The sequence below is a fragment of the Podarcis gaigeae genome (genome assembly GCF_964106915.1).
Source record: "Podarcis gaigeae genome assembly, chromosome: 2".
NCBI lineage: Eukaryota > Metazoa > Chordata > Lepidosauria > Squamata > Lacertidae > Podarcis > Podarcis gaigeae.
This window is the reverse complement of record NC_139679.1, coordinates 38853640-38881363: the sequence shown is the minus strand read 5'-3', so window position 1 is coordinate 38881363 and position 27724 is coordinate 38853640. Positions and strand designations below refer to the sequence as shown.

The 27724-nt window shown below is 43.7% G+C and overlaps 1 protein-coding gene across 3 annotated transcripts in view; it reads left to right on the top strand.

Moving 5' to 3' along the window:
- Nucleotides 1–27724, top strand: part of SEPTIN9 (septin 9) — a 215326-nt gene that overhangs the window by 31885 nt on the left and 155717 nt on the right. Inside the window, exon 2 of one of the 3 annotated variants that reach the window (XM_083725859.1) lies at nucleotides 9660–9716. In XM_083725859.1, the coding sequence (XP_083581985.1) occupies nucleotides 9660–9716 (57 nt within the window). Of the gene's footprint in view, nucleotides 1–9659; nucleotides 9717–15903; nucleotides 16040–23634; nucleotides 24772–27724 lie in introns of those variants that run through there. The other 2 variants (XM_083725862.1, XM_083725861.1) reach the window with 2 other exon arrangements.

Sequence of the window (27724 nt, the reverse complement as noted above, 5' to 3'; positions counted from 1 at the left end):
TTTGGGTGCCCAGTGGTTTTCCTGCATGGTAATTTTAGAGCAGAAGTAGGCAATCTTTGTAATAAAGTGGGAAAACTTTGTGTTGTGCTTCTGTTTGTTTGCAGGTGAGCTGCCCACACTTTCATGCAATTACTGCCTTGCTTTCTACTTTGTTAGTGCCCAGCTGTGCTGATATAAGATGAGACATGTAAAGGTTGCTAAACAGAGCAGCTGGTTCAGACTTTTAATGGCAAATGCCCGGCATGTAACTTTAGTGATTCTTGGTTTACTTGCTAATAAAATAACAATAACAATAATAAAAATAAGAAAGAAACACCACTCAGAACTATTTCGGACAACATTCGCATTGTCTACAATTTGTACATTCTTGACAATTGCCTAGCAACTTGAAACTAACATGGCCAGATAGTGAGTAGTCAATATTGTGATGCCTTTATATCAATATTGATGCATCCACAATTGAAATACTTCTAGTCACACATATCTAAAGGAGCAGGAAATTATCTAGAAGAACGTAAGTAGAGCCCTTGGACCTGAACTGGAACAAAGGCTCAACTAGTCTAGGCACCCATAGGGAATAAGAAGGGCCTACTGGATCAGACCAATGGTCCATCTAGTCTAGTATCCTGTTCTCACAGTTGCCACCCAGATCCCTGCAGGAAACTGGCAAGCAGGAAGAGATCTATAGCCCTTGTTTCTTGTTTGTGGGTTTGCCATTGGCATCTGGGTGGCCACTGTGAGGACAGGATTCTGGACTTGATAGGTCTTTCATCTGATCCATCAGGGCTTTTCTTAATATTCACAAACATGGACAACCCCCATCAGAAAGACCAATTGTATCAGAAGGATCTAGGTGTACATGTGGACCCTTAGCAAAAGGTGTTGACCTTAATCTCCATGTGTGTGATTTCTCTCTGTGAGATTGATTATGGAAGCTATAATTGCTATTAGCCTCTTTTCTTTTTCTAAGTGTGAATTCTAGCATAGCTTATAAATGTAGTTCCTTTTATTTAAGTCATGTAAGAGTTGTAGCATATGCAGGAGGGGACCTGAATTGAAGCTGTCGATTCAGAGACTACACATGCCCAGAAGTGTGTGTGTGTGTGTGTGTGTGTGTGTGTGTGTGTGTGTGAAATGCCTCCTAAAATTATTGGAATCTCTTGAACAGGTTTTGGTAACTGAAAGATGACTTTAGTGGAATAACTGATGAAGGTTAAATGCACGTTACACATGCCTTGAATTTGCTCTGGCTTGTGGCAGGATCCGAGTTTGCACCATATCAGTGCTGCTCTTGATTTCCCACAGACCCTTTTACTATGAATGATGAGCAGTAAGCAAGGGAGACGTTTGAGCAGGGGTGAAAGTGGGAGCTGCTGATGGTCTCCTCTTAATAAATCATCCCCTGGGAAAATCCAACATTTGCCTTTTGGAGCCTGACCAACGGGGCAGCAGGGGGACAGGAGTTTAGGCATATATCCTCATGTGACAGGTTAGTACATAGAAACTGCAGCAGCTGTTGATTAATGCTGCAGCATCAGTTGAAGGTTTGGGAGATGCAGGGAAAGGTGAGTCTTTAAAATAAAAAACAGAGAGTGGAGCGTGTTTGAAATCAGAGCAGGAAAGAAGGAAAGGGCCACAGGGGGAAAGTCTGCAGCTGAAAAATACAATCATCTGTTTAAAATGCAATGGCAGAAATGTGGAGTAAAGACCTCTTTAAAACACATGCACACAAAAAACAACACATTGCTTTTAAGAAACACATTGCTGTTTTGTGTCAGAAAACTCTCCAAAAACTAAGGAGGGTTTCAGCTGCATGAATAAAACAGCTTTCATACAGAAGGCAGCTTTCCCTACATAAAGAGTGCTGCTGGTGGGGCGGGGTTGAGAAAAACAAGGCACAGGACAGCAGAGGGAGTCTGAGGGCTGTTGAGAGTTCCAGGGGAATGCTAGACCTTAGGTTTAAAATTCAGCTTTCCTCCTCTAAAATGGATTTTGCTGCCCAGACTGGCTGCAGCCTGATTTTAAACCGGCTTGAGTATTTAATTTTTGCACTTTGTTGTATGCCTTCCTTAACATTTGGAAATGGATTGTTTTTAGGGAGGTTTTGTTAAATTCATTAATATATGTGAATGAACATTCTCTCCCGTATCTGGGAAGGCTGTACCTTCTTGGCAAATGTAACAGGATCTGATTGCTCTTCTGGGATGTCAAGTGTGGGGTATACGCCTTCAGGTGCAGTTTTTTCCCATTGAAGTGTTTGCAGGAACATTTGAGTATGTAGCTATTTTCTTCCTCTGCTTACTTCCAGAATATTCTGTTAGAGCTTTTTTGATCAAGGGGTTCCATTGATCCATGCATCTGGGATTAAATCAACAAGCTTTGGAGTTTAACTGGAGACAGGATTGATTCTTCAGAATGCTGTGCACACTAGGGATGGTGGTACTGGGGGGAATTGAATCAATTTGCATTTAAGATACCTAACACACACTTTCCAAAACAATACACAATCTGAAATACAGTCATCCTTTGAAATACATACATCTCTGAATTTTTTTTCAGTGCAGCTGTTCTGCCAAGTAATGTGTACGAAAATGTATATACTGGGGTAATGCATGTATAAAAATGCACATATTCATGAAGAAACAGAAATGCATTATATTTGGGGGAATCGCTTTGCAGAAATGTATGCATTAGGAGAAATTTGCACTAAAACCTTGATGAATATTTTTTTTTAAATTGCAAGCTGATTCATAAATGAATTTAAATTGAATTTAAGATTGGAAAAATGAGAAATAGAAACAGAGAAACTTAAATTGGCAGGTTTATTCATGCCTAGTACACACTCCGCTGAGAAATTAATGACACGAAAGAACGAGTTTGCTTTTTCAAGAAGCTCCCCTACTTGATAATGTATGTAAACAGTAACCATAGCTTCAAGATCAGATGGATAAACCTTGGATTAATCACAGAGTTCAGTGTGCATGGAAAATAAGATCAAATTGTGTGTTAAGAACTGAAACCTGAATCTTCATGCTGGAAGGAACTGTTTTTTAACTTCACCCAGGCCCATTAAAACACACACACACACACACACACACACACACACACACACACATGACTTGGGGGAGTGTTTCTTCACCCTAAGCTATATTCCAATACAACTCAGGGTAGTCAAATGTCCCAAAACCAAACCAAGGCTATGATGTCAGAAGGAGTCTGCTTCCCTGAACCAGTTTTTGTTTGAAAAACACAACAGGACATGTTTAATCTCAAAACATTTTATCCCCAGACTCTGGCCATGTAGTATTTGGTGACGTTTATATGTTGGTTATAAGTTGTATTTATAGGTATTGTGAATTAGTTTCATTCGAGCTTTGTACGCTACTTTGAAATCTTTAAAATATTATATTATGTGCTTCTCTTCAAGAGCTCTTGAAAGCCTGTAACTGGAGGTTTTGTACGATGCATGGGGGAGGGTGGAGGAGAATAATTAAGATGAGGTTAAACCACAGAGCCTAGGACTTGCCGATCAGAAGGTCGGCGGTTCGAATCTCCACAACGGGATGAGCTCCCGTTGCTCGGTCCCTGCTCCTGCCAACCTAGCAGTTCGAAAGCACGTCAAAGTGCAAGTAGATAAATAGGTACCGCTCCGGCGGGAAGGTAAACGGCATTTCCGTGCGCTGCTCTGGTTCGCCAGAAGCGGCTTAGTCATGCTGGCCACATGACTCGGAAGCTGTACGCCAGCTCCCTCGACCAATAAAGCGAGATGAGTGACGCAAGCCCAGAGTCGGCCACGACTGGACCTAATGGTCAGGGGTCCCTTTACCCTTTGCCTTTAACCCCCACTAGTATCTCATTGTTTCAAGTATGCCCATAAAACAAGGTAGATTCCCCCCCCCCCCAGCCAGAGATGGCTTTTCAGATTATTCATGTAGTAATATGTGAACATCTACTACCATCATGCTTGCTGATTTCTTCTTTCTATCCTTTGTAATTCACCCACATTCCACTAGAAGGCAGTGGCAAAGGGGTAATCTGCCCCATTCAGGGGACTCTAGCAGTATATGGCCTGTGCAACCTGCCAGAACCCTTTGTACAAGTGCAGCATAGGTGTATCTGTGCCTTCTCCTCTTCATCCTGCCACCCACATATCAGCAGATCTGGAACAGCAAACATATTTTCCATGGAAAATCCCATTCTTTGCTGCAGGGAGCCAAATTTACACACCAAAATCCAGTCATGAAGTAGGAACAGAGATGGAACCCAAGTTCTTCAATTTTGGAGACTCAGGAGGGAGGAGGCCCTTATGAGCCCTTGACATTAATATAGGGCAGCCTGCAGGATTGTGGTCATTCAGGGCTACAATCATTCTTTGCTAAAATCAAGAGCAGAAAGATTATACTACAGTGGTACCTCAGGTTACATACGCTTCAGGTTACAAACTCCACTAATCCAGAAATAGCACCTCGGGTTAAGAACTTTGCTTCAGGATGAGAACAGAAATATTGCTCCGGTGGCAGAGGGAGGCCCCATTAGCTAAAGTTTCAGGTTAAGAACAGACCTCTGGAACAAATTAAGTTCATAACCCGAGGTACCACTGTATACCCTAAGTTTGCTGCACAAATGCCTGGCCCTGCAACCTTGTCAGCCAGCCAGCAAATGGACTTGTTGTACCCATGTCTAGCTTTACAAGCTTCTCACGGGCATCTGGTTAGCAACTGTAAGAACAGGATGCTGGACTCAATGGGCTGTTAGCCTGATCTAGCCCAGCTCGTCTTACGATCATGTTCTTATGGCTGTCAGCTGTGTAGCAAGTCATGCTGGAGTTGCCAATCTGAAGAGCCAACTGCAGAAACACCTTTTCTCTCCCTTCCCTGAAGTGAGCTGTATGCACTGCATTGCTGCTGCCAGGCATATTTGAGGCAGAGAGAAGCACAAAGCGCTCATACACATGGCTTGTGTTTTCAGCGCAGCTGCGCTTGGCTTATATTTGGCAAGTGGTTCCTTTACACAGAGGCTGGGAAACCATAAATTTTTGAATGAGTGTTTCTGATTAATGCTGGAAAGCAGCTGTGGCTTTGCATATTCCTCTTGTTGGTTTAATTTTAGTGCTAATAAAGGGGAGGGCTTGTTTGAACTATTGCAAGGGAGGCAAGATGCAGCCAGATGAACATCAACAGGCTAATCGCTTAGGTCCTTTCCTTTTCACATTACCATCTTCATCCTTAAAAACAAAACAAAATATGCTGAAGCCAGTCACCTTTTATTTTGAAGGAAAAGCAGCTATGTGGGGCTAAGATCTGAAATGTCCTCTCAGTCGGGATAGAGGACTTGCACCAGTTACCCACTGAAATCCCCCTCTCTCACCACCAGTTGCTGTTTGCCCCTGAAGGTGATGTACAATAAACTGCATCTTGAGGGCCAAAAAGCAGTCAAGGGGTGTTTCCCACCCCCCACAGTATGTGAGAACAGTATAAAAAAAATTGTGCAGAGTCCCCTTCTGGATCAGGAGTGTTCTAGATTGGACAAGCCATTTTTGTAAGCAATAGTTGCATATTCCAGTTAGTCAACACCCAGTAAATAAGATCTGGACCCATTGTTTTGAGCTACCTATACACCTCTTGGAGACAATTGTAATTAAGTGATCTCCTAGCAGAGATTTAAAATTACAAAACATGCAGCAAAGTAAAGAATGGAAATACAGGCTGTTGTACCTTTAAAATATCCTCTTTCTAAGTTGCTTTCAAAGTTCTCCACGTTCCTTAGCACAGAAAGAGACAGGCAGTTTAACTTAGGTTCCAAAATGGTAAATGTTTTTAAATTGTTTGTATAGAAACACAAAGATGAATTGCTTAAACCACATAGTCTAAGCTTGAAACATCCACCTTAGACACCGTTACTGGTAGGGTTCACTTGGTTGAAATGAAAAGGATAAAGGCTTCATAACTTTTCCTCCCAAGGTGAAGGGAAGTGACCTACCTAAGCATGGCAGGACAGTTTACTCTGTGGTCTTAACCCCTTCATGCATTAATTAGAGCTAAGCATGTTGGTTATATAAGGTTGATTGCCCCACATTTTCAACTATCCCCTTAAGAAGCCCCTTGAAGAAGCAGCTTGACCCGTGGCCATTAGCAAATGATTATGGTTTTCATGGCATGGAGGTATGTTTTACAGATTGAATGCTTAAGCCCAACTCCTGTTAAAAGCACGGAGGCAGGCCTGGTCAGGTTTGTTTGTTTTTTAATTAATTGAGGAATTGTTAGAGAGGGAAGGGCCCAAAGATCTTCCATTCTGATAACTGTTCCCTGAAGTGAAATATTTCACACACTTATGTTTGGGACGAAATGCAATGAAGGCTGCACTGAAACAGCACTTCATTCCATTTTCAGAATGCTTCCTTACCTGATAATTTTTGTATTTTATGCGATATTTGACACATCATTAACAACCACTTCTGGTAAACTAATACAACCTAGTGGAAGTTTAGTGCACATTTCTGTGTTAATTGCTTGCAGAAAATATTGATTTGCAACTCTGCTAGCCTGGATAATTGTGGGAATTTTGTGCTGTAATTACCTGCTGTTTTCCTGGATCTTGCCATGTAAGGAAATTTGGGATGGTGTGACCTGAATTTGCATTTCTTTTCAATTTCTTGCTTGAACTGGCCAAAGTAAAATGGGAAGGGCCAGTGGGGAGGGAAATTCAAGATGGAAGAAGTTACAGAAGGCCAGACTGGGAGGCTTGATTAGAATATTAAATGCTTGGAATTGAAGAAAAGTGTCCAGGAAAGGGGGAGTCTGTTATCAGCGTTATTGAATCGTGGAAAATTGGGTGAGGCTTGCCAAACCAGATGCCATAAAGTCTCAAGGAATATTGTCCAGCCACAAAATGGCTAACCACCCCAAAGACTATAATTTAGCATAGCCGGGATATAGTCACGCAGTGGAATGTTCTTGGATGGCCCATCTTTTAATTTTTGAGCTGTTCCATTTCAATGGAGAGTGGAAGTGGGAAAGGAGCTGCAGTTTAGAAGAACAGTCTCATGTTTGTCTCCTCCCCTTGCCATACACTTTCATTGGGTTTGCTACAGTGCTTTCCCAACAGAATTTGAAGGCATTTTAGCTATTGCAATCAATGCCAAAGCCTGCAAGTTCCTCCAAATTGTGCAAAAATGCCTGCTAATTCTAAACAATTTGTGCTTTCAAAATCTAGAATTCAAAATAGTGTTGATTAGCTTTTGTGAGCACTGAGGGGGGGAAGGATGGTTGGTGAAGGAAACAGACAAGAGCAGGAGCGCAGAGAATATTAGCTTCAAGGGAGGGCTGGGTGCTCTGGAGGCAACAAATGGCTGCCTTCCTGTTGACTACTGGGAGCCATTTTGAGCCCTTCCTTTTGGCTTCTGAGCAGTCATGGACATGATGGGATCATAGATCAATATACTGTAGGAAACCATCGGTTTAGTCTTTGGCACTGTAAGTAAATGTCAGGAGTGAGGCAGCAGTAAATCACACTGTACAAGTTGGAGTTAACTCTTTATTAGCAAAAATATTTGCATAGGAGTATCAGGTTTAATGAGTACTGCAACTCATCTCCGGCAGCTCTTACCCCCATGAAGCAGTTGTTGAGTCTGAAGGTCCCCACCTCTTCACAACTGCCTAAATCGCCTTCTCTCCAGGGTCCCCCCTGCCTCCACACCAAGCAATCGGAGATTGCGTCTGCACATTACCAGCTTCTGCTCCAACCTTTTCATGCCTCTTCTGGTTCTTCAAGACAATGAGGAGGGGGAACTTGTTGCAGCAGGAGAGGAAGACACCTACGACTCTTCACCAGCCTGACTCATCTCTGCCTCTTGGCCTCCTCCCATCCTCCTGCTTCAGCTTCTGCCTCTGATTCTGAACTTCTTTCTGCCACAGACTCTCCCAGCTCACTAAGCCCTGTTACCTACTCAGCTTCTGACACCTCCCCTTCCCAAACTTCTTCCTCTTCTCCCTTTGACCACTCATCATTGTCCCACCACCACCACTCCCCAGGCTCTGAGCCTTCTTCCCTTGGTGCTAGTTCCTCCCACCATTCCTCTGTGTCCAGCCAGTCCATGACAGTTAATGGAGCTACATTTTCAGGGCAGGAGGCCCCTTAAAGAGCTACAGCCAAGTCAGTGGAGAAAGTACTGTTTTTCAATTATAATAGAACCCCAACTACACCAGTGTTAGTAGTTTCAGAATGACTTTAGTCTCCTTTAGAACAGATAAATTGTTTGGTCACATGTCATATTTCAATATAATAATCCTTATAATGACAACAATACTTACTTAACGAAGGAAGCCACGTGGCACGTATAAAGCCATGCAGACGCATAGGACATGAGTCACTTTTTCCAAGCAGACCTGTCAGCAGGAATCATCATCATCATTGTCTAGTTTTATTGTGTTTGCTGCTTGTTCTGTCTCTATCCTGATGAAACACAACTCTTTTTGAGATGTGATGAAGGTGAATCTAAGACATGGGTAGGCCTGGGGGCCGGATCTGGCCCAATTGCCTTCTAAATCCGGCCCACAGACAGTCCAGGAATCAGCGTGTTTTTACATGAGTAGAATGTGTCCTTTTATTTAAAATGCATCTCTGGGTTATTTGTGGGGCATAGGAATTCGTTCATTTCTCCCCCAAAAATATAGTCCGGCCCCCCCACAAGGTCTGAGGGACAGTGGACTGGCCCCCTGCTGAAAAAGTTTGCTGACCCCTGATCTAAGACTTAGTCACTTATTTCAGAACTGAGGGACAGACTGAATATCCAATGACTATCGTCAGAATTGAATAATTAAGAAATCACAAGGGATGCTTGGCTTGTGGGTATGAATGACACATGTTTCAAGAGGCTTGTAATGTTAGGTAATCAACTCCCCCCATTCCCAACATTACCCCAGGGTGTCTAATGGCTGTTGTATGCTTTATTTGAAAAGTCATACATGAATGACAAGCAAAGATTTAGCAGGCAGAGCTTTTCTTAATAGTCATATGCTATTTTTGTTGGGAGGGTGGGAATTAAGTTCCTGCAAATCTCTTATCACATAGTTATTAAAGCACCAGGAGTGCTGCCAGGGGTGGGGGAAGACAATCATCCCAGAGTATGGTAGTAATTCCTCCCCTGCCCCTTATATGACTGGCTGGGTTTTGGCTATGGTGTCCTAAAGTTGCTGTTTCTTAGAAATAGGAGTACAACCAAAGGCGATGATCCCAGGTCCCTTCCAAGCTGCTTCTTACTACACAAAAGGCATACATATAGCACTATCTGAGAGAGTTACTGGTTCTGACAATCTGGATGTGCCCCTGGTCTTTGTTTCTGCAGTAAATCATGCAGAAACGTGAGAACCTAGCCTCACCATTGGCATTTTTAGCTCTTGATGTTTCTTGCGAAAAGGCAAACAAGATCTTTGATGTCTTGGGTTATACTTGGTACATTCCTAACACGGGGATGGTGACTGTGAGGACAGGGTGCTCGGCCAGATGGGCCTTTGGCCTGATCCAGCCAAGCTGTGATGTTTTTATGCAAAGTATCTAAAGTTCAGTAGTTTACACCTGTTTGCTAAATCTAGATCCCATGGCAAGCCTTGTGCTTGCCATCACCTGCTTAGCACCTAATGCCTATTTTTCCTTTACCGTAGGACTCTCAAGGACCTCCAGTGGGAGACTCCGAAGATTTGGTGACCCGACAAGTCCAAGTAAGCTGCATTAATATCCCTCTGTTTCTCTCTGACCTTCTACTCTCTGATATAAAAGCTACACAGATCATGCCTCAGTGGCAGCCTGCATTTCAAAACAGACACAGCCTGCCATCCCCAGTGAGAAGAGTAAACCAGGAGCTAAAGAAAAATGCAGCAAAGCTCTTATAATATCTATTCCAAGGAACAGCATGTAATGGGAACAGTGTGGTTGTCCAGTTGTTTAATGGATATGGAAAGAATAAGCAGGAAATTGCAGCCTTCATCATCCCCTTAAGCTCTCATGATGAGGGATGTGTTGGGGATCTGAACTGCAGCAGAAACACTTAATGGGACCTAGATAACTCCAGCTTACAATTATGTTTATTGCATGTGGGTGTTTATATTTGATAAGTGATTTTGATGTACAATTAATTGCAACTCAGTAATTCTTGCTCTGATAGAAAGCAGGTGGGTGGAATTTTTCTCTATCAAACAGGTGTTTCCTGGGCTCATTAGCACATTGTCTATAATCACCATTTGGAGCTTCTCAGGCTTTGAAAGATGCTTCTTCTGTGGAATTGCTTTTTCACCAGTGGCTGGCTGGCTTAGCCTATGCACACACTGTACATTTAAAGCACATTCCCTCGCCCACCCCAGCCCAAATCCTGGAAACTCTAGCTTGTTAAGGCTGCTGATCATTGCAACACTGTGAGGAGTGAACTATAGTTCCCAGGATTCTTTGGAGGGCTTAAAGGTATGGTGTGGCTGTGGCCTTAAAAGGCTTTGGCACTCTGAGTATAGAGACTAGGGCCAGCCCAACACTTTTTGCTGCCTGAGGCGGGAAGACAAGATACATACACATACCAGCCAAAGCTTCCTTTGACAGTGGCAATGTGGCAGTGTGCTTGAGGACATCGAAATAGAGTAAAGAACACAAGACAGGTTGCATAATACACACACAAACACACCCCTCTGCCTCTCAGCACCTTGTGGCTGTGCTGCTTCTCCCCAATGTCTGCTGTCTGACACTGCCATTTCAATCTGCCAGGCAATGTCTTTTGATGACATTGATCTCTTCAATGGCATGCTGCCTTGAGTTCTTTGGAGCAAAAATGAAATTTGAACACAGTGAAAATGTAATTGTCTGAAAGCAGTTTCATTTTATCATTTTATTTTGCATTTTTATATACTGCTGAACACGACACCAGTCTCTAAGTGGTTTACAAAAACAATGCAAATGATAAGTATTATTTATTGGTTTGATTCTTTATTTACATTTATATACTGCCCTATACCTGGAGGTCTCAGGGTGGTTCACAGAACAAAATCAAAATATAAAACCACAATGTATATCATCAAAATAAAAAAAACAACAACCCACTAACACGCCCCCTCCCAAATAACCACATTTTAAAAGGGCATAGGATGTCAATCAAATCAACCAAAGGTTAAAAGGGTATGTTTTTGCCTGGCGCCTAAAGGTGTATAATGAAGTATATGTATAAGTATGTGAATAGATAACAAATGATGAACCTGAAAAAAAAATGCAAAACAGAAAATCAAAACAAAAACAAAAAGATGCCATCCCAAAGCAAAAGAAAATGGCAGCACATTTTGAAAACCTCTTAAGAGTTAAGGATCCCTTCCCTCTTCACCCTTTCTCTTGCCAAAGAACACCTTGACAAATTTTCCCCACCATGCACCCCCCACCATCAAGCCTTCTCTATAGAAAAATAATACGGCCAGCTGTCTTAAAGGAGCAGAAAAATGGATTACACAAACATGGGCTTAAGTATCAATCTTCATAACAGAAAATGTGCACAGCATCCTGAACTGGAAGACACAAGGCAGAAACCTATCCATCAAACACACTGATTCATTGGCTGATTGGCTGATTTGTTGTTGTTGTTGTTTTCAATCTCCTTTCAATTGCAATTCTTATTTGTGTACTTTTTATTATTATTTTTGCTTGATGCATTGTGAGTAATGCCCATGTCTTTGGAAAAGAGGCAGCCTGGCACAGACAGGGCATTGCATCATTGAATAACATGCCCCATGGATACCCACTGACTACGTCATTTGGATGGATTCAAGCTGCAGGTGGTTCTCTTATTTTTTGAAAAGCAACACTGACTTCTTTGACAGAATGTTGCCACACGTGGGGTTCATCATAGTCTTTGCATGAGAAGCAGATTGTAATGTAACAGCCATTCCTGACATAATGTTGTTTTATGGGCAGTGGATAAATCTAGAACGGTTGAAGTTTGCAGTCCCTTTTTTAGTCTAGATAGACTGAGCTTCCTCTTGCTCCTCACACATTCAGTGGAAATTCCAAAAGGGGATAGTTCATTGGTAGAATAGCGTACCATTCAAGATGATCTTCAGCTAGATGTTGACCTGATGATTAACTAGTTTGTTTCTGCCTGTACTAGATAAATTCAGCATTTATTGATTCCCTCCAGATGTTGTTGACCACAGCCCCCTCCATGCCTCACCATTGACCATGCTGGCTGGAGCTGTTGGGAGCTGTAGCATAACATCAACTGATGGGGTACCATGTTGGTGACCCCTGATGTTGATGTTAGTGACAAAAGTGGGATTCAACTAACGAGTCCCAGCAGCCGAAGTGCTGGGTTTCTGCTTGCTCAATGGGTCTCCCCTCCCTTTCCTCCCTCCATGGCCTCAGAAATTGATTCTGGGTGGGCCGGGAGAGCTCCCAGTAACAGGGCATGGGGCAGGGAGTATCACTCCATCTGGCAAGCTGAAATGCTTGGCCTGATGGAATGATTGCTTTAACACGATGTTGAATCCTCCCTATTTATTTTTCATGGCTGAAAAAAAGCAAAATATTAAAGCCCGCCTTGCTTATGAACTATGAGTGATATCTTTCTTTATTGAATTCTTAGATATCACATACGTATTTCACTACCTCAAAAAATGTAACTGTATTGATGTTTTGTTAAAATACAAACGGGTTACATTTAAATATATAATTTCAAAGGCAGATTACTATCAATCAAAAACTCCTTAATTTTTCAATAGCCCTACTTCTTACACATGGATCTCCACAAATTATAGTGATCACTTTGAAGATGTGTTGTACAAAGAATAACTCACCTTTCCTTCCAACTGCCTGGATCAGAAACTTAGTTTAATTCCTTCCAGTTTATTAGGCCAAGAACTGATGTTTGGCCCGCCCACACAACGCCTCCCCCGTTTCCTTGCATGCTGGCTTTGGGGCTTCCATTATTGTTAGTTTAAGCCACAGTTTCCTGTTACACCTCTGAAAATTTTAAGTTTTTCTGCATAATCATATTTATGTTGTCTAGCACCTTTTCCCAAAACCTAGTGAATATATGGCTCTGTAGGAACAAATGATCCTGGGAACCAACTTGGACAGGTGGCTGGGGCAACCTACCTGTCAATCGAAGAATATAATTATTTTGTTGTTGCATTTGCATATTATTACATAAAGTGTATATGTGCATGTTGTAAGTAAAAATTGCAATTGTTAGTCTCTCCAGAGAGACTCTTACCTTAAATATCCAGGGGGGAGGGGGGCCTGAGGTGCACTTTCCAGTGTTTTAACTAGTGAGTCAATAAATGTACATTGCCAACTTACCTTTATGACAGGCATGGCCAAACTTGGCCCTCCAGCTGTTTTGGGACTACAGCTCCCATCATCCCTAGCTAACGGGACCAGTGGTCAGGGATGATGGGAATCTTAGTCCCAAAACAGCTGGAGGGCTAAGTTTGGCCATGCCTGCTTTATGAGATAGATGATGGGGCTACAATAGCCTCTTGCCAGGGGATGTATGACATCACCTGATAGCGTTTGACACATAACATCTATCTTGTATTTACCCTCTGTCAGCATTTGAGAGATATCATGCAGTGATAATGAACACTTGGCAGCTGTTAGCATAGGAAATCTACTCACCATTTGGAACTTGCTTAAAATTAAAATATTCAAGAGAAGCCAATGAACTTAAAGCATTCCAGTTAATTTTCTGCTTTGCAAAGCCCTCCAAATCTAGTGGTGGATACTCCTTTCCGTTCTAGCCCAGCTGGAGGGCTGGACACAGAAGGCATCTCACAACCTGGTGTAAATCTGCAGGCACTCTACAAATAATCTCTTCCATTGAAACTTACCTCACACAAGGGATGCTTTGGATGTAACATTGGCCCAGGAATTTCCAAGGCAGGCAGCGTTTTCCCTTTGTGCTTTCTCCCTCTCTCCCCCACAGCGGCCAAGGAGCTGGTTAGCTGCATGCCGGCTGACATTGCCCACCTGCTTTGTCTGCCTCCCTAGATGAGATCACTGGGCTTTCTTGTGGCTGTCTCTGTCCCCATTTGTCCTGCTTGCCAGGCGAGTCACCCCAGCTGCATTTGCCACTCTGTCAGAGAGCTTGCTCATATGCACATACAGCTGGAGATTATTTAAAAGGGACTTTAGAAGATGGGTATGTCCTACTTGGGCACCGGTAGCTGCATTGTTTATCAGGAAAGGATTGGCCCAACCAAGGGTGGGAGATAAGTTCAAAATTCCACACAAAATGTGTATGTTACGAGATGTTTGCACTAAAATGCAGACACAATCTCATGAGGTCTTTTGTTTTTGTTTAAAACACAAATTGCTGCAGAACTGTGGAGAAGGGAACATGCAATTGGAAAAATGAGAAACGGAAAGAACCAGCCTGAAGAGGTTTGCTCATCCCTAGTTCCCGCTTTGGATCTGAATAGGTCTCCTTTCATCTAGATTTCCCCTTCCTTCCTGAGCAATCTGTATTTTGTACTTTAAAGGACGTCATACTTTGTTCAGTGAGGCTCCCTAGTCAGTGTGTTCAGGATTGCAGCCTTTAGAGCAAAGGGTGGATTCCAGAGAGTGCAAATGGACTTCGGTTTATGCTACCATACTTCTCCTCTCCCATGGAGCTTTGCTCCATCTTTGCTCCAGAAAGTCTGCCAATCCTCTGGAGCAGTTTTTGAGGGTATGTGGAGGGCTGCAGGGACATGAAATCCTGTTGCATGAGTGGAAGTTTGTTCCACTTGTGTACAGACAGCATTAGATATAACCCGTAGGAAGCTTCTTAGATCAGGTCACACTATTTGTCCATCTTTCCCAGTATTGTTCTGACCCTTTGGGTCTCCAGAACCATAGGTAGAGAGGTGTTTTCACATCATCTGCTGCCTGTTTTTTTTTTTAAATGGAAAAGTCCAGAATCAACCCTGAGACTTCCTGTGTGTAAAAATGTGTGCTGTACTTTGAGCTACAGTCCCAGACATTACTATGGAGTTATAGTCTCTTGTTATACGGTGGTGCTATTGAATCTTGAGGTCCTGCTACAACTCTCCCCTCTTTTTAGCCAGCTCCCAAGCTTGATAGATGAATAATTTGTCTTTGCTTTGTCTTGTGATGCTTCAACTGGCATTTTTGTTTATTTGGTTAGGGTTTTTTGGAGCTATGGGGGAACAATCCTTAAAGCAGGCAGGAGGCATTCCTTATCATTATGTATTTCTGTGCAGGGCACAGTGCAAGAACCCTGACCTCGTTTTGCAAGTGCAATCAGAGTAAATGCATGCCAGCATTGTGCCCAGCAGCTGAGATTCAACAGATCCAGGTTACACTATGCTCTACTATACCACAGATTTTCCATCTATGAGATATTAAAGAGGGTTGTCTCATGGCTGTCTTTCAACTAGACCAGGGTGGACAAATGATAGGTCTGGGTCTACTAGGTAGATGTGCAGTAGATCAGCAAAGGTGTCTGAGACTGACTCCCATCGGTTATAGTGGAAACAAAAAGTGTTTTCCCCTTCAAATTTATGGTGCGATCCTAAACATGTCTCCTCAAAACTGTTGAATTTAGTGGGGCTTCCTCACATGTGATTGAGGTTAGGTTTGCAGCCTGAAATTAAGAAAGTTTGGTGGTGGTAGAAAACAGGAGTAGATTTGTGTGTGAAAGGATAAGGATGCAACCTCCAGTTTTGATATCAAAAACAGATTCCTGGCCTCAGTTTTATAACTATGAAAGGATGGATAGTTGTTCACAAAACAAAGCACAATGGAATTTAGTTATGTTTGATTACTTTTTTTGGTGTCATTCCAGATTACCCTTTGCTCAAACACAATACACCAACAGAGAGATAAAACACACTCATTATCTGTTAATGCCAACCAATATGTATCTACATGGAATGTAATAGCCTTGAGAGTAACAGTTGACCATGCTGGGAAGGCAGCAAACTAACTGCACAAGACTAGACAGAGATTTACTCCATAAGGAGCTTCAGCAACCAGGCGAGCAGAGGTGAACTGTTTGCAGCAAAGGTGTTGAAAGGTACCGTGGTGATGACGCTTTGCTGTTGTGAGAACTGAAGTATGTGGGGGATGGGGTGAGGGAGAAGCAGCTCAGCTTTCCCCCTTTACATATTCTGCTAGCACTGCAATGCTCCTCTCTGTGTGTGGGACTGTGGGTGCATGTGTAGGGTCCAGTATGAAGAGAATGACTCTTGGTTCAAACCACCAAGAGAAAACTGCTAGTGTCATTTTTGTGAAGGTTCATCTGGTGGTCCTTTTAGGGACTAGGTGTGTTTCACTGTATGTCTCTCCCTCTGCACGTATGCGTCTTGTAGGAGAAAAGGCCACGTCAGGAATGTCTTTGAATTTTTACCTTATACCATGGGCGAGTGGAAATTAAAGAGTGGTCCTCTGGAAGGTCAGTAGCAGGGTTCTGATGCTAGCACCAGCTGAGTCCTTGCAAAGAGTGCTGGCTGTGAGGAACTGTGTTTTGTACGCTGGCCAACCCTGAAAAAGTTACAAGCCAATCAATTACAAAAATATTATTTGGTCCTCTTCTTATGGCATTTTGAACATCATAACCTCCACCCATTCTTTCTCATGTACCAAGAAACATTTGACTTCTGAGACTCATTTTTGGTGGTTAGGTTGTTTTTCTTTTTTTGCAAAATGCCCATGGGCATATTGATGTCCAAGTTGAATTCCCCTTCTGTTGCTCCCCGTGGCCCCTATAACCTGCCTTCATAGATATATAAATAACTGTGTCCAGAAGAGAAGGAGGTAGAAGTAGAGAGAGCAGGAGCTCTCTGGCCATGCCCGAGTTGGGGTTGTAAAGACAAGATCTTTCAGCTACTCTGCAGTGCTTTCCAGAAACCCTAATTGTACCTTAGCCACATAATAATGTACCCACATCTAAATCTGTCCTCGGACCAGAGCTATTCATGGAGTACAAGTCAAGACTTTTCCTTCCTGTCTCAGGACTGCTGGAACTGGGTCCAGAGAGGAGTGTTTGGGTACAGAGCAATGTTTAAAAAAAAATCTTCATGAGGTTTTCCCTTTTCTGAATTAAGTGTTTCTGCTGTTGTATATTCGGGTTATCATAGCAAAGTTTTATGTTTGTTTAAAAAATATTTTCAATCTGAAGTGAGCAGCTTGTGTGTGAGACAGAGACAAAGACAGGTTGCAGTGTGTATATGAGAAACAGCCACTATGTAGACCAGTCTCCCACAACCTTCAGATATATCTTGAGGTATCCTCAAGGTGTATATCTTTTAATGCAGGCATAGGTTAATATATCCTTTAAAACACAGGGTGGCAGAGCCTATGTCCCTCCAGATATGGTGTAACTATAGCTCCCAAGCCATTTTGGCACCTGAGGGAAAATGACAAAATGGTGCCCCCCCACAACAGGGAAGAAGCGGTAAGTAAAGATCTACATCAGGAACAAGCAAGGCATAAAGCTCTTCTTTGGGATCTGCTGCCCCTGTGGATCCTGCCGCCTGAGGCGGTCACCTTACTTTGCTTCATGGGTGTGCCAGCCCTGGCTCCCAGCATTCCTGATCATTGGCCATGTTGGCTGGGGCTGATGGTAATTGGAGGTCAACAGCATCTGGAGGGCACCAGATTGGGGAAAGGCACTAGACACTGGACAACACAGCTGTCTTGCTATTAAATATTTTTTTCTCATCTCAAAGCAAATTCCTTCTTTTCTGCTCCTTCAAGCAGCATGTCTCTCTGTGCATGAAGGGCCTTGCATAACAGAAAGGCCTGGAGCTAGCGAGATAACCTTCAGTCACTCTGTAGCTTTGATGGATAGCCATTCTTATAGGTAGTCAGTAATTGGTGATTAAAAATGTTCCTTGGGAGATAATGTGTGGTGTAGGAGGTATGTGGAAGCAGAGTTTAGTATACAGAATAGATAAAAAAAGTTTATAGTTTTAAAAGCATCCATCCAAGTTCCTAGGAAGTACAGTAATAGGCTCAGGCAGGATATTCCATGGGTTTTCTGCTCAACAGCAGTTCAGCCAGAGGGGAACTATTCTTAATGAAAGTTGCAGACCCAAACTCCAGAAACTAAAACTCTGAATATAACAAATGAATATATGCTCGTAAACTCCCAGAGATGGCAGCTCCCCTTACAATATGTTTCTTTACAATGTTATCATTAAAAATATTCCGGGGTGCTAGACAACAGGTCTTTTATTCCCCCTCCCCTCAAATTCAGCTCATTATTTTGGGGGAGGCGGGGAGACTAATCACCTGGGAAAACTTTGAAAATTTAAATTGCCTAATAATGGGGCATCTGCTACTGGATCTTAGCAAAATAAAAAAATTCCTTCCAGTAGCACCTTAAAGACCAACTAAGTTAGTTCTTGGTATGAGCTTTCGTGTGCATGCACACTTCTTCAGATCTGAAGAAGGCCAATGTATCTGAAGAAGTGTGCATGCACACGAAAGCTCATACCAAGAACTAACTTAGTTGATCTTTAAGGTGCTACTGGAAGGAATTTTTTTATTTTGTTTTGACTATGGCAGACCAACACGGCTACCTATCTGTAACTGGATCTTAGCACTTTATTATATTGGTTATCAATAGTTAATGCATTCCACATGGGTGATCTCTGTGCTCCTGACTGATGGCTTGCCACAAAAATCTTAAGAAAGTAAGTAAATATACCAGAAAATATGTGCCAGTTATCCTACTAGAGTTTTGTTTGATCATTGCTGTACCAATTAAAATACTGCAGGCAGCATGCAGTGGCAGACTTTGGGCTCTCAAATTTCAGCAGCGCTCTGTGCGACACTAAAATTTGGTGGCCGTCCCCCCCCCCCATCTCTCGTGCTCCGTTCTACAGCATTGTTGTGGCGCCCCCTGCACCCAATGCAGCCACATCTGTCACGCTACCCTAAAAACACCTGTAAGACCTCTGCCTTTCAAAGTAGCCCAAAGGTAGCCAACATGGCATCCTCAATATTTTATTGGGCTTCAGATTCCCATCATCCGTAGCCATTGTAGTCAGTGGTCAGAGATGATGGGAACTGTAGTCTAACAACATCAGGAGGGGACTAACCATGTAGTAGGCAATGCTGGGCTAGTTGAACCAATTGTCTGACCGGCTCTAAGGAAGTTTCAAAAGTGCAGATACTGTGTATGTCATGTGTGGTGCATGGTGCTTGGACCAATGAGAACACTGCATTCCTTGGAAATGCTGTGTTCATTGTCTGTACACTGTGGATAATCCCAGCATCCAGCCTGGGATTCCCTTACACTTCCTGCATTTCTGAAGCTGCTCAGAATATCCAAAGCTGTCTGAGCTTGGCTGCCTGCATAATGGATGCTTTATTTGTCTCTCTGTTGCGAGCACTGCCCTTGTTGCTTTGGAAAGGACTTCTGAGCATGAAAGGCAAGGTCTGTCCAAACCGAAGTTTCGAGCCTTTAATTGGATTTTGCTTTTCTTCCTGTCCCCACACCCCATCCAAGAAAAAGCTTTCCATGTCAGCAGCTAAAGATGGTGGCTGGCTGGGCTGAAAGTTAATGAAACTTGTATGCAAATGTTTATCTGCGCAGAAAGATACATTTTTAATTTTTAGGTTTTTTAAAAAAAAATCTGAACTCTCCTGTGAGTTTTGCAAGAGGTTAGCTGCATCCAAAGCATGTGGACAGAATATAGCAAATCACTCTTACGCACAGACAAAATTTATACCTTCAAGCATCTCCCATTCTCAAATTGAAAGAAAACATACTGAAAAGAAAAAATAGCTTTATAAGGACTTCTCCACAACTTTGCCTTTGCTTGGAGGTACCTGGAATAGGGTATATTCCTGGCTCACTGCTATTTATTTATTTTTTAATATCCTGCCATTCTCCCAGTGCAACACCCAAGGCAGATCACAGCATAAATTAAGGACCTATCCACACTTAGCTCTTTAGAGCTCTTTTTCTGTGCTTTAAAACTCCAAGTCCAAGCACATTCTCTTTTTGTCCAAGAGCTTTCTCTGTGAAAAGCCACTCTTTAAACCGCAGTTCGGGTTTTCTGTGGATTGCTGTTTGCTCCAGTTCAGCTTTAAAGAGTGGGTTTTTGCGGGGAGAGCTCCGGGGCAAAGGGAGAGTGTGTGTTCTGACACAGAGCTTTAAAGTGCTTGAAAGGTGCAGAGGAAAGGCAAGTGTGAATAAGCCCTTAGACAGATACAACTAAACACACACTATACATATTAAAAAGTAACTCCATTAAAGGCAGTGCTGGACACATCTAAAAGCATAACATGCAGCCTCAGAAGACCCTGCCTCAAAAGTCTGTCAGGACAGAAAAGTATTTGCTTGCCAGTAAAAGGAAAACAGAGAGGGCACCAGCTTAGCCTCCTGTGGGAGGGAGTTCCACAATCCAGGAGCAGCCACCAAGAAGACCCTCTCTCATGGCCTCACCAAACATCCCTGTGAAGGTGGCAGGACCAAGAGAAAAGTGTTCCCGGAAGGTCCCAAAGCCTGGGCAGGCTCATATAGGGAGATGTAGTCCATCCAATAGCCTGGACCCAAGCTGTATAGGCTTTGTAGGTCATAAGCAGCTCTTTGAATCATGCTCAGAAATGGCCTGGGGAGTGATAACAAGGAGTTTCTGTTCTCCCTGTAATCAGCTGCATAGCACACCACTATATTACACTACTGCTATATAACACACATTGGAGCCTGAGCAGGCCATGTAGCCTTGTCTTCTGTATTATACAGTTCAATGAAAAATGCAGAGTTTCTTACCATGTATGGAAAGACATAGCTTCTTGCTTAGCTGTCTAATCCTGCAAGATGACTGTATAAGAGATTGTAGGCAGAAAGGGGCATCCAGAGTTGCACCGTCAGATATGAAAGACATTAAACATGCCTTCCTGTGTCAGAGTATTTGAAGGGATCCTATAATTACTCAAGGTTTAGAAGGAGTGACTGAGTGCCTGCTGCTGTGTTTCCTACTTTTTTCCTCCGAAGGGACCACATTGGTTGGAATGCATTTGTCTGATCCCACATGCCACTTCCTGTCCTGCTCACCCACCCCCAGTAACCAGAATGCCATATTTAGCAGACATGTGGGGAGAGCACATATAAGTTCAGTGCCTGCCTGCCTATGGAGGCTGCAGCCCAAAAGGCAGAATTCTTAGCTGCTTCTCCAGCTTCATGGGAAGATGATTCATCTGTCCTAATAATCTGGGGATGGAAATGAATCACCAGATAAATGCAGACCAGCAATGTCATGTGCTGAGAGAGAGAAAGAGAGATGTCATTTGGGGGATGTAGTCAAGCCATACTCATTCTCCATAATGCAAAATTATTCCACTCAGTCAGCATGGGTCAAGCAGGCTGGAACAGCACATCTAAATTTGGAGTCCAGGCCCTGGGAAGGATATTCTCAAACATGGGAGGGCTCTGGAGGAAGCCGTGGCAGCTGTGCAGATAGACAAGCACTTGGAAGGACAGTTTTAATGTAACCCCAAGGCATGCTTCTCAAGCATGTTGCGAGGTATGTCCCAAGTGTTGCAGAAGTCCACTTGATCTAAGAAGATCAGTGAATGGGGAATCTCTAGTCCCAGGGTGTGGTCTTAAGGCACTTGAGGCTACGCAAGTCTGGGTTTGGTCAGTGCCTAGACAGGAGACCACCTGGGAATCACCTGCACCTGCTACTTTGGGTTCCATGAAGGAATAAATGTGAGATGCAGAAGGCAGTGATGGGTTTAAATGGATGACAAGGATTAGATGGCGGCTATGTTCTGCCTCCACTGTCAGAGGCAGCATGCCTCCAAACAGCAGTTGTTGGGAATTGCAGGGTGCTGTTGCACTCATGTCTGGCTTGCAGGCTTCTCACAGGAATCTGGTTGACTCCTGGGTGGACAGGATTCTTAAGTAAATGGGCTATTATTGGTCTGATTCAGCAGGCTTACCTTATGTTTCTAAATAAATAGAAATAAATAAATCTCAGTTCAGCCATGAATTCATGTGTAATGTGAGGATAATACACCAGTGCCCCAAACCTTATGTTGACAATAAGACAAAGGATGAGTTCATAAGGCTCCCAGTTTATGGTTGAACTACATGTGGGTGAGAAGTGCAAAATGAGTCTCTGGCTTACACACCTATCCTGGAAGCATGTGTGGCAGGCAGGCAGTACATGAACTGAACACACATACATTCTGCATCACACATGTTCTGCATGCAGTCTATGGGTGTATAAAATTTCCTCCGAGTCCCACACCCCACTGGATATATAAAACAGGTCTTTCTCCTGTTGCCATCTGTCTGTCTCGAGAGACAATGGAATGCACCTCCAGGGGTGAAGTCAAACAGCTGCATTAGAAGAACCAAAGTGACCTTCCATGGTGCAAGCCTGGACTGTGTATGGAGTCCTTGGGCTGTCCAGATGACAGGACCACCCTCTCAGCCTCACTGATGTGGTCCAAAGGAAAGCAAGGCAATATGTTTGGTGACAGCATGGCTGCCGGTGTTTCCAGAAAGAGGTGTACAAGGTGCTATTCAACCATCTTAGGGAATCCACTTAGGATTTGTGTCAGGTTTACTGCACTGGTATATTAAGCACTGTAATAGTCAAAGTAGTAGATTTTATTGGATGAATGGCATTGAAACAGGGATGGGGCACCGGCAGCCCACTGGATATTTTTGAACTCCTACTCTCAACTGATCCAGCCAGCATGGTCAATGGACAGGAGTGATGAGAGTCGTAGACCAGCAACCACTGGATGGTCACAGGTTCCCCACCTTTGGACTAATCTGTTTCAAGTAATGGCTTTGGAGGCTCTTGCCTCTCTTTACTGGAAACTGGACTGGGAGATCTGAAGAACATTTTCAGGCTCAGCAGTTTGTGGGCCTGGCAACATTTGTTTCCACAGGAGTGCTTTCTAGAGTGTTTCCAGTGCAGACCCATTTGTTAGCATTGGCTATCTGTGCAGAATTTGTGTGGAGGCAGCCCTATGAATAGGACTGGCAGGAATCTGGTTGCTTGCTAATGGCCGCTTCCTGAAACTCCACATGCATGACCATTGACATATTGCAATCAACCTATTCATTTTTTAAAAACTAGTTGGAAAGATGTTGGTTGACCAAACCCTGGAGCTGAAAGGGACAATCTAGCCCAGGCCTGCACAACTTGGGACCTAACAAGTCAAATGCAGCCCCACTTAGCCATGTATGGCAGCCTGCCAGAAGCTCAACAACCTCCTGGCAGTAGAACCAGGAATTTTCTCAAGCTCCGGGTGATCTGCATTTGGCTTGGTAAGTCACAAGTTCTGCCAGCTTGATGCAGTCCAGCCATGCACCCAAAAGGCATTTCCACCCACCCACCAGCAATCCAACCACACCTTGGGTTTTGCGGCCAGGAGAAGCTGCAAAAACTGTGCTATGGTCCCCTCTTGTTGGGTAGACCAGGGAGGAATGATGGCTGAGCTCAAGGCATGGGTGGGCTGCCTTGATGGGAAGAGATGCTAAATGAGCACATCCTGTTGCTGTAAATAGCCCATTGCAGACCCACCCTGACAGCTGCAAATAAGTCCAAGTCCATTCTCTGGTAGGTATTGCAAGGGCATTGCACCCTCCCAAGTCATAGCAACAATTTAATAAAACCAGCTGTGATACCCCACCTTGTTGGTGAGCTCACTGTGACCATTCCATTTAATTTCCACCCTGGTTGGTTGCTCTGCCAGCACAGACTTCATCACCTTGAGTTTTTGACAGGGGCTGCTGGAGATCCAGCCTTTTCCCTCTAGGCTCTTCTACCACCACCACCACCACCACCCCACCCCATCACTGGCAAGATTTTGCAGCCCTTAGTTACAGGCCAGCTGTAGGAGCCCCATCCCTCTGTTGGCAAATGTGACAAGGGAAGATCCAGTTCCTCATGCCAAGGCAACACGGCAGCTCCTTGCCAAGACTGAGTAGGAAGCCTCTTCACTGGAGACAGCAAACATGTGCCGTAATCCTTCCTAGCTAACAGCCTGTGATTCATTCTCTCTCTCTCTCTCTCTCTCTCTCTCTCTCTCTCTCTCTCCTGAAGTCAGCCTTCATCAGCGGAATAGTTTGTGTATAATTTGACCCCCCCAAAAAAACAATCACAAAACCTCAGACCAGGCTGCATGGAGGAATCAGCTGGCTTCTGGAGCTACGAAGTGCTTTTTAAGCCAAAAAAGTAGGGGGGGGGAGGAGAAACGGCAGCAGAATTAAGCATGGAGAAATCAGGAGAGACTTTTTAGCAGCTGGCGGAGAGTTGCTTGCTTTGTTCCAAGGAGCCAAGTTGCAGAGCATCTCCCAGCTAATATTAAATGACAAGTCAAGAGAGCGGCAGCCTTGTCCTGGAAATGTACGCACTGTGCCTTTAAGACTGTCTTGCGGGTGAACTGAGTTTCTCAGTTTAGCCCTGCACGTGGCAGAATATATTTTTTTCGAGTGGGGGGAGAGAAATCACATTGAATTTCTCTCTTTTTTCCTGGGTCATGCCTTTGGCACCTTCTTTATTCCTCTCTCCCTCTTTATTTCAACGAGACAAAGCTACTTCAGTTTGGAGCACAAACATATGATCAGCACATGGAAATGTGGTAATCTGGGTGCATTCGTGATTGCAGCCGGTTGAAGAAATTAGACTAAAAACATTTTTTGAAGAAGAAGAGGAGGAGGTGGAGAAGGAAAGCTGGGGAAAAGCAACAGGGAGAGTGGTTAAAAAGTACAATTTGGGACAGGCGGATGCTGAATACATCTGGTCGGGATGGAGAGGGACCGGATTACAGGTGAGTGCTGGAGTCATTTGATAGGGTGTGTGTGTGTGTGTATTTCTGTCTTTCACCCCCACTTTCACCCATTGCCCCTTGTGGGTTCTTCAGCTTCATTGGAAGCAGATCAGCCAACCTCTCTTATTTCACTCCAGCATTCTATAAGTTGCATTTCTTTAACTCTGCCTTCCCCTCACCCTTTTTATGGTCTGCACATAGATGTTGTTGCTAGAGAAGTAGCAAGGGTCAAAACGGTTTTCTGGATCTGGATTTCATTTGATTCTTACCCCTACTCCATCCCCACTCCCCTTCTTTTCCAGTTTTTGGGTGAATTTTCAAGGGAAGAGTATGAATGCAGAGCCTGTTAAGTGTGAATTTGGGCGGTTGGTGGTGGTGGGGAAGCTTGGAGGACTGGGGCGGGGGCTATCCCAGCTCTTGGCTGGAGGATGCCTTTATATTCTGGATGTTGGCCGCTCAGTTTGTTTGCCTGTGTGTTGTGGTTTAGCGCTGCCTTTCGTGCCAAAACTTGTGTGAAAAAGCAGGAGCTTCCACCCGCTCTTTATCCTCTGGAAATGTTTGTATTGCTGCCTGGAGAGATTTAGTTGCTGGGCAAGGGGGTTTCTCGTTGCTAGGATAGGGTGTCCCAGGTGCGTGTGTATTCCCTGTGTAGGTAGCATAACCCTGGAAAATGAAGGTTAATTCAGTACGGTTGCTGCAGATATTTCTCCCTGCAATGCCTCATTTTACAGGCAATTTACTTTTGGGCAAGAGCACACCATGCTGGAAAATGGGGTTTAAAGTTTAAGACGTCTTTGTACTGCTGATTTAATCAAAGAAGTGTTTCTGCCTCAATCCCAAACGATATGCGGTTCCTCAAGACACTTAGCATAGCAGGGAAGGGTCATGGTCAGTGGTAGAGCATTTGCATTGCATCCAGAAGAACCCCAGGTTCAAACCCTGACATTTCCAGGTAGGGCTGGGAAAGAATCCCCATAAAAATCTCTGGAGAGCCCCTGCCAGTCACTGTAGGCCGTATTGAGCTAGAGGGAACAATGTAGCATCCTTAATATGTAAAGCGATTGCCTGGGTGGATTAACTGTGAAACTAATGAAGCTTAAGCTTCAGGGCCCCTAATTCCAGAGGGGCCCCAGAAGCGACTTTAGCCCATATTGCTTAATTTTTTTTTGATCTAGTAGATCCCATTTGAATTGCATGATTATTATTTTTTTCTTGTATATATTTCAACAATCCCAAATTTGAGGGTCAGTAAAGGTGATGTAAAGGTGTGGTGATCTGTTGTGGAACAATCCAACTGAAGAAGACAACAGTGGTTTCCCAGACCTCGTCCCAGACCCCAGTTCAAACTACAGGGCCCCCAAAAACGTAGGTCTACCACTTTGGGCCATATCTTGTTACTGAAGCCGCTTGGTCACATCATTATCCATTCTCAGCTGTTAGCAGGTGGTTGAAAGCCATAATTCCTCTTTGTTGTTATTCGTTGTGGTGGTTTTGCAGTTAACATAAATTCAGAGATTGTTATTTTTTTAAAGCACCACGACACAGATTTGTTGAGGTTCAGAAATGTTTCTGCAGCAGAGGAGGAGGAGGCAAAGGCATGCCACTGTGTGGTATAGTATAGATAAGGGATTGGACCATAAACCAGGATGTTTCTCGCTGAAATCTCATCTCTGTCATGAATGGGTACTATGTGGCTCCCTTCTATTGCAGTATAGGGAGAATAATATTGGCCAGTCTAACCAAATTCAGGGCTTGGACATCACGGGTCACATGCCAAAGCCCAATGCTGACCGAACTCCCTGGCTCTGAGTCACCTGTCAACCTGCTCACCCGCATGTGTGGCCATTGCCTGCTCATTTTGTTTTGGTTATGTAAATTTGTCCCTGAATCTTCAGAGCAGAAGTTATCTCATGAAGAAACACCCACTGCCCATACTCAGGAAGAGTGTTCTGTCATAGCCTGATTTCCATTTGCCTCAGCATTAGTGTTGCTTTGACCCTTCATTCCCAGAAAGAACATCTGTGTGCCAGAAATGACTATATGGCCTTGAATTCAGCCACATTGGCTAGCTCAGGCTGTCCTCATTGCTTTTGGGAAAAGCTGGGTGTGTCTGGTGTTCTTCTACTACTTCTTGAAGACGAGAAAGCTGTAGCCTTGTGTCAAATGACTTCCTTTTAAAAAAAAATATGTCTGATAGCCAAGCAAGGAACATACTGCCACCTTCTAGCCCCCCAAGTCCATGTCTGTTCCTGAATTTATTCCGCTGGCATGACTGAAGTACGAGCTGGGAAGCTGTATGGCTATCTTGGGCGTTCCTGGCTTTAGCTGTTGGGCATCCACACTAGAAGCAAAACCACACGTCCTAGAGAAAACCACCAAGTGAGGGTGGAGCACAGCAGTGTCGAACAAAAACTGAACTCGGCTCTGGTCTATCCTGGGGCCCTGTTGTGGTCCAGCAACAGAATTTGAGTTACACAAGTCGCATCCACTGTGCCGGCAGGGTCAGGAGTCAGCAGCAGCAATGTCAACACTGCGTGGAAAGTCGCTTCGCTTTTCTGATACTCAGGGCTGCCCTGTAATGCTTCTGTACACATCAGTGTTATCCATGAAAATGCTTCTATATATAAGTTACACTGATATTTTATATGAATTTGTGTGGTGATGGCATAAGAATTCCTAAATAAATAAACATTAGGTAATCTTTGAGGCAACAGAGGGCAGATGCTATCATTTTCTTGGGTTCTCTCTCCCTCTTGCAAATCTCTGAGGAGTTCTGTACAGTCATGCGTGGCAATGATACCTGCTTTCAAATGAGTGCCCCTTGCATTTCCTCTGTTCCTAGCCATCAGCAACAACGTTTTATGGTCCCACTGAGCCAATTTGCAAAAATGCACAATTGTGCAAAGTATAAATAAGGTTATATAACCCTGTCTGTCTAAGTGCTCTGAACCAG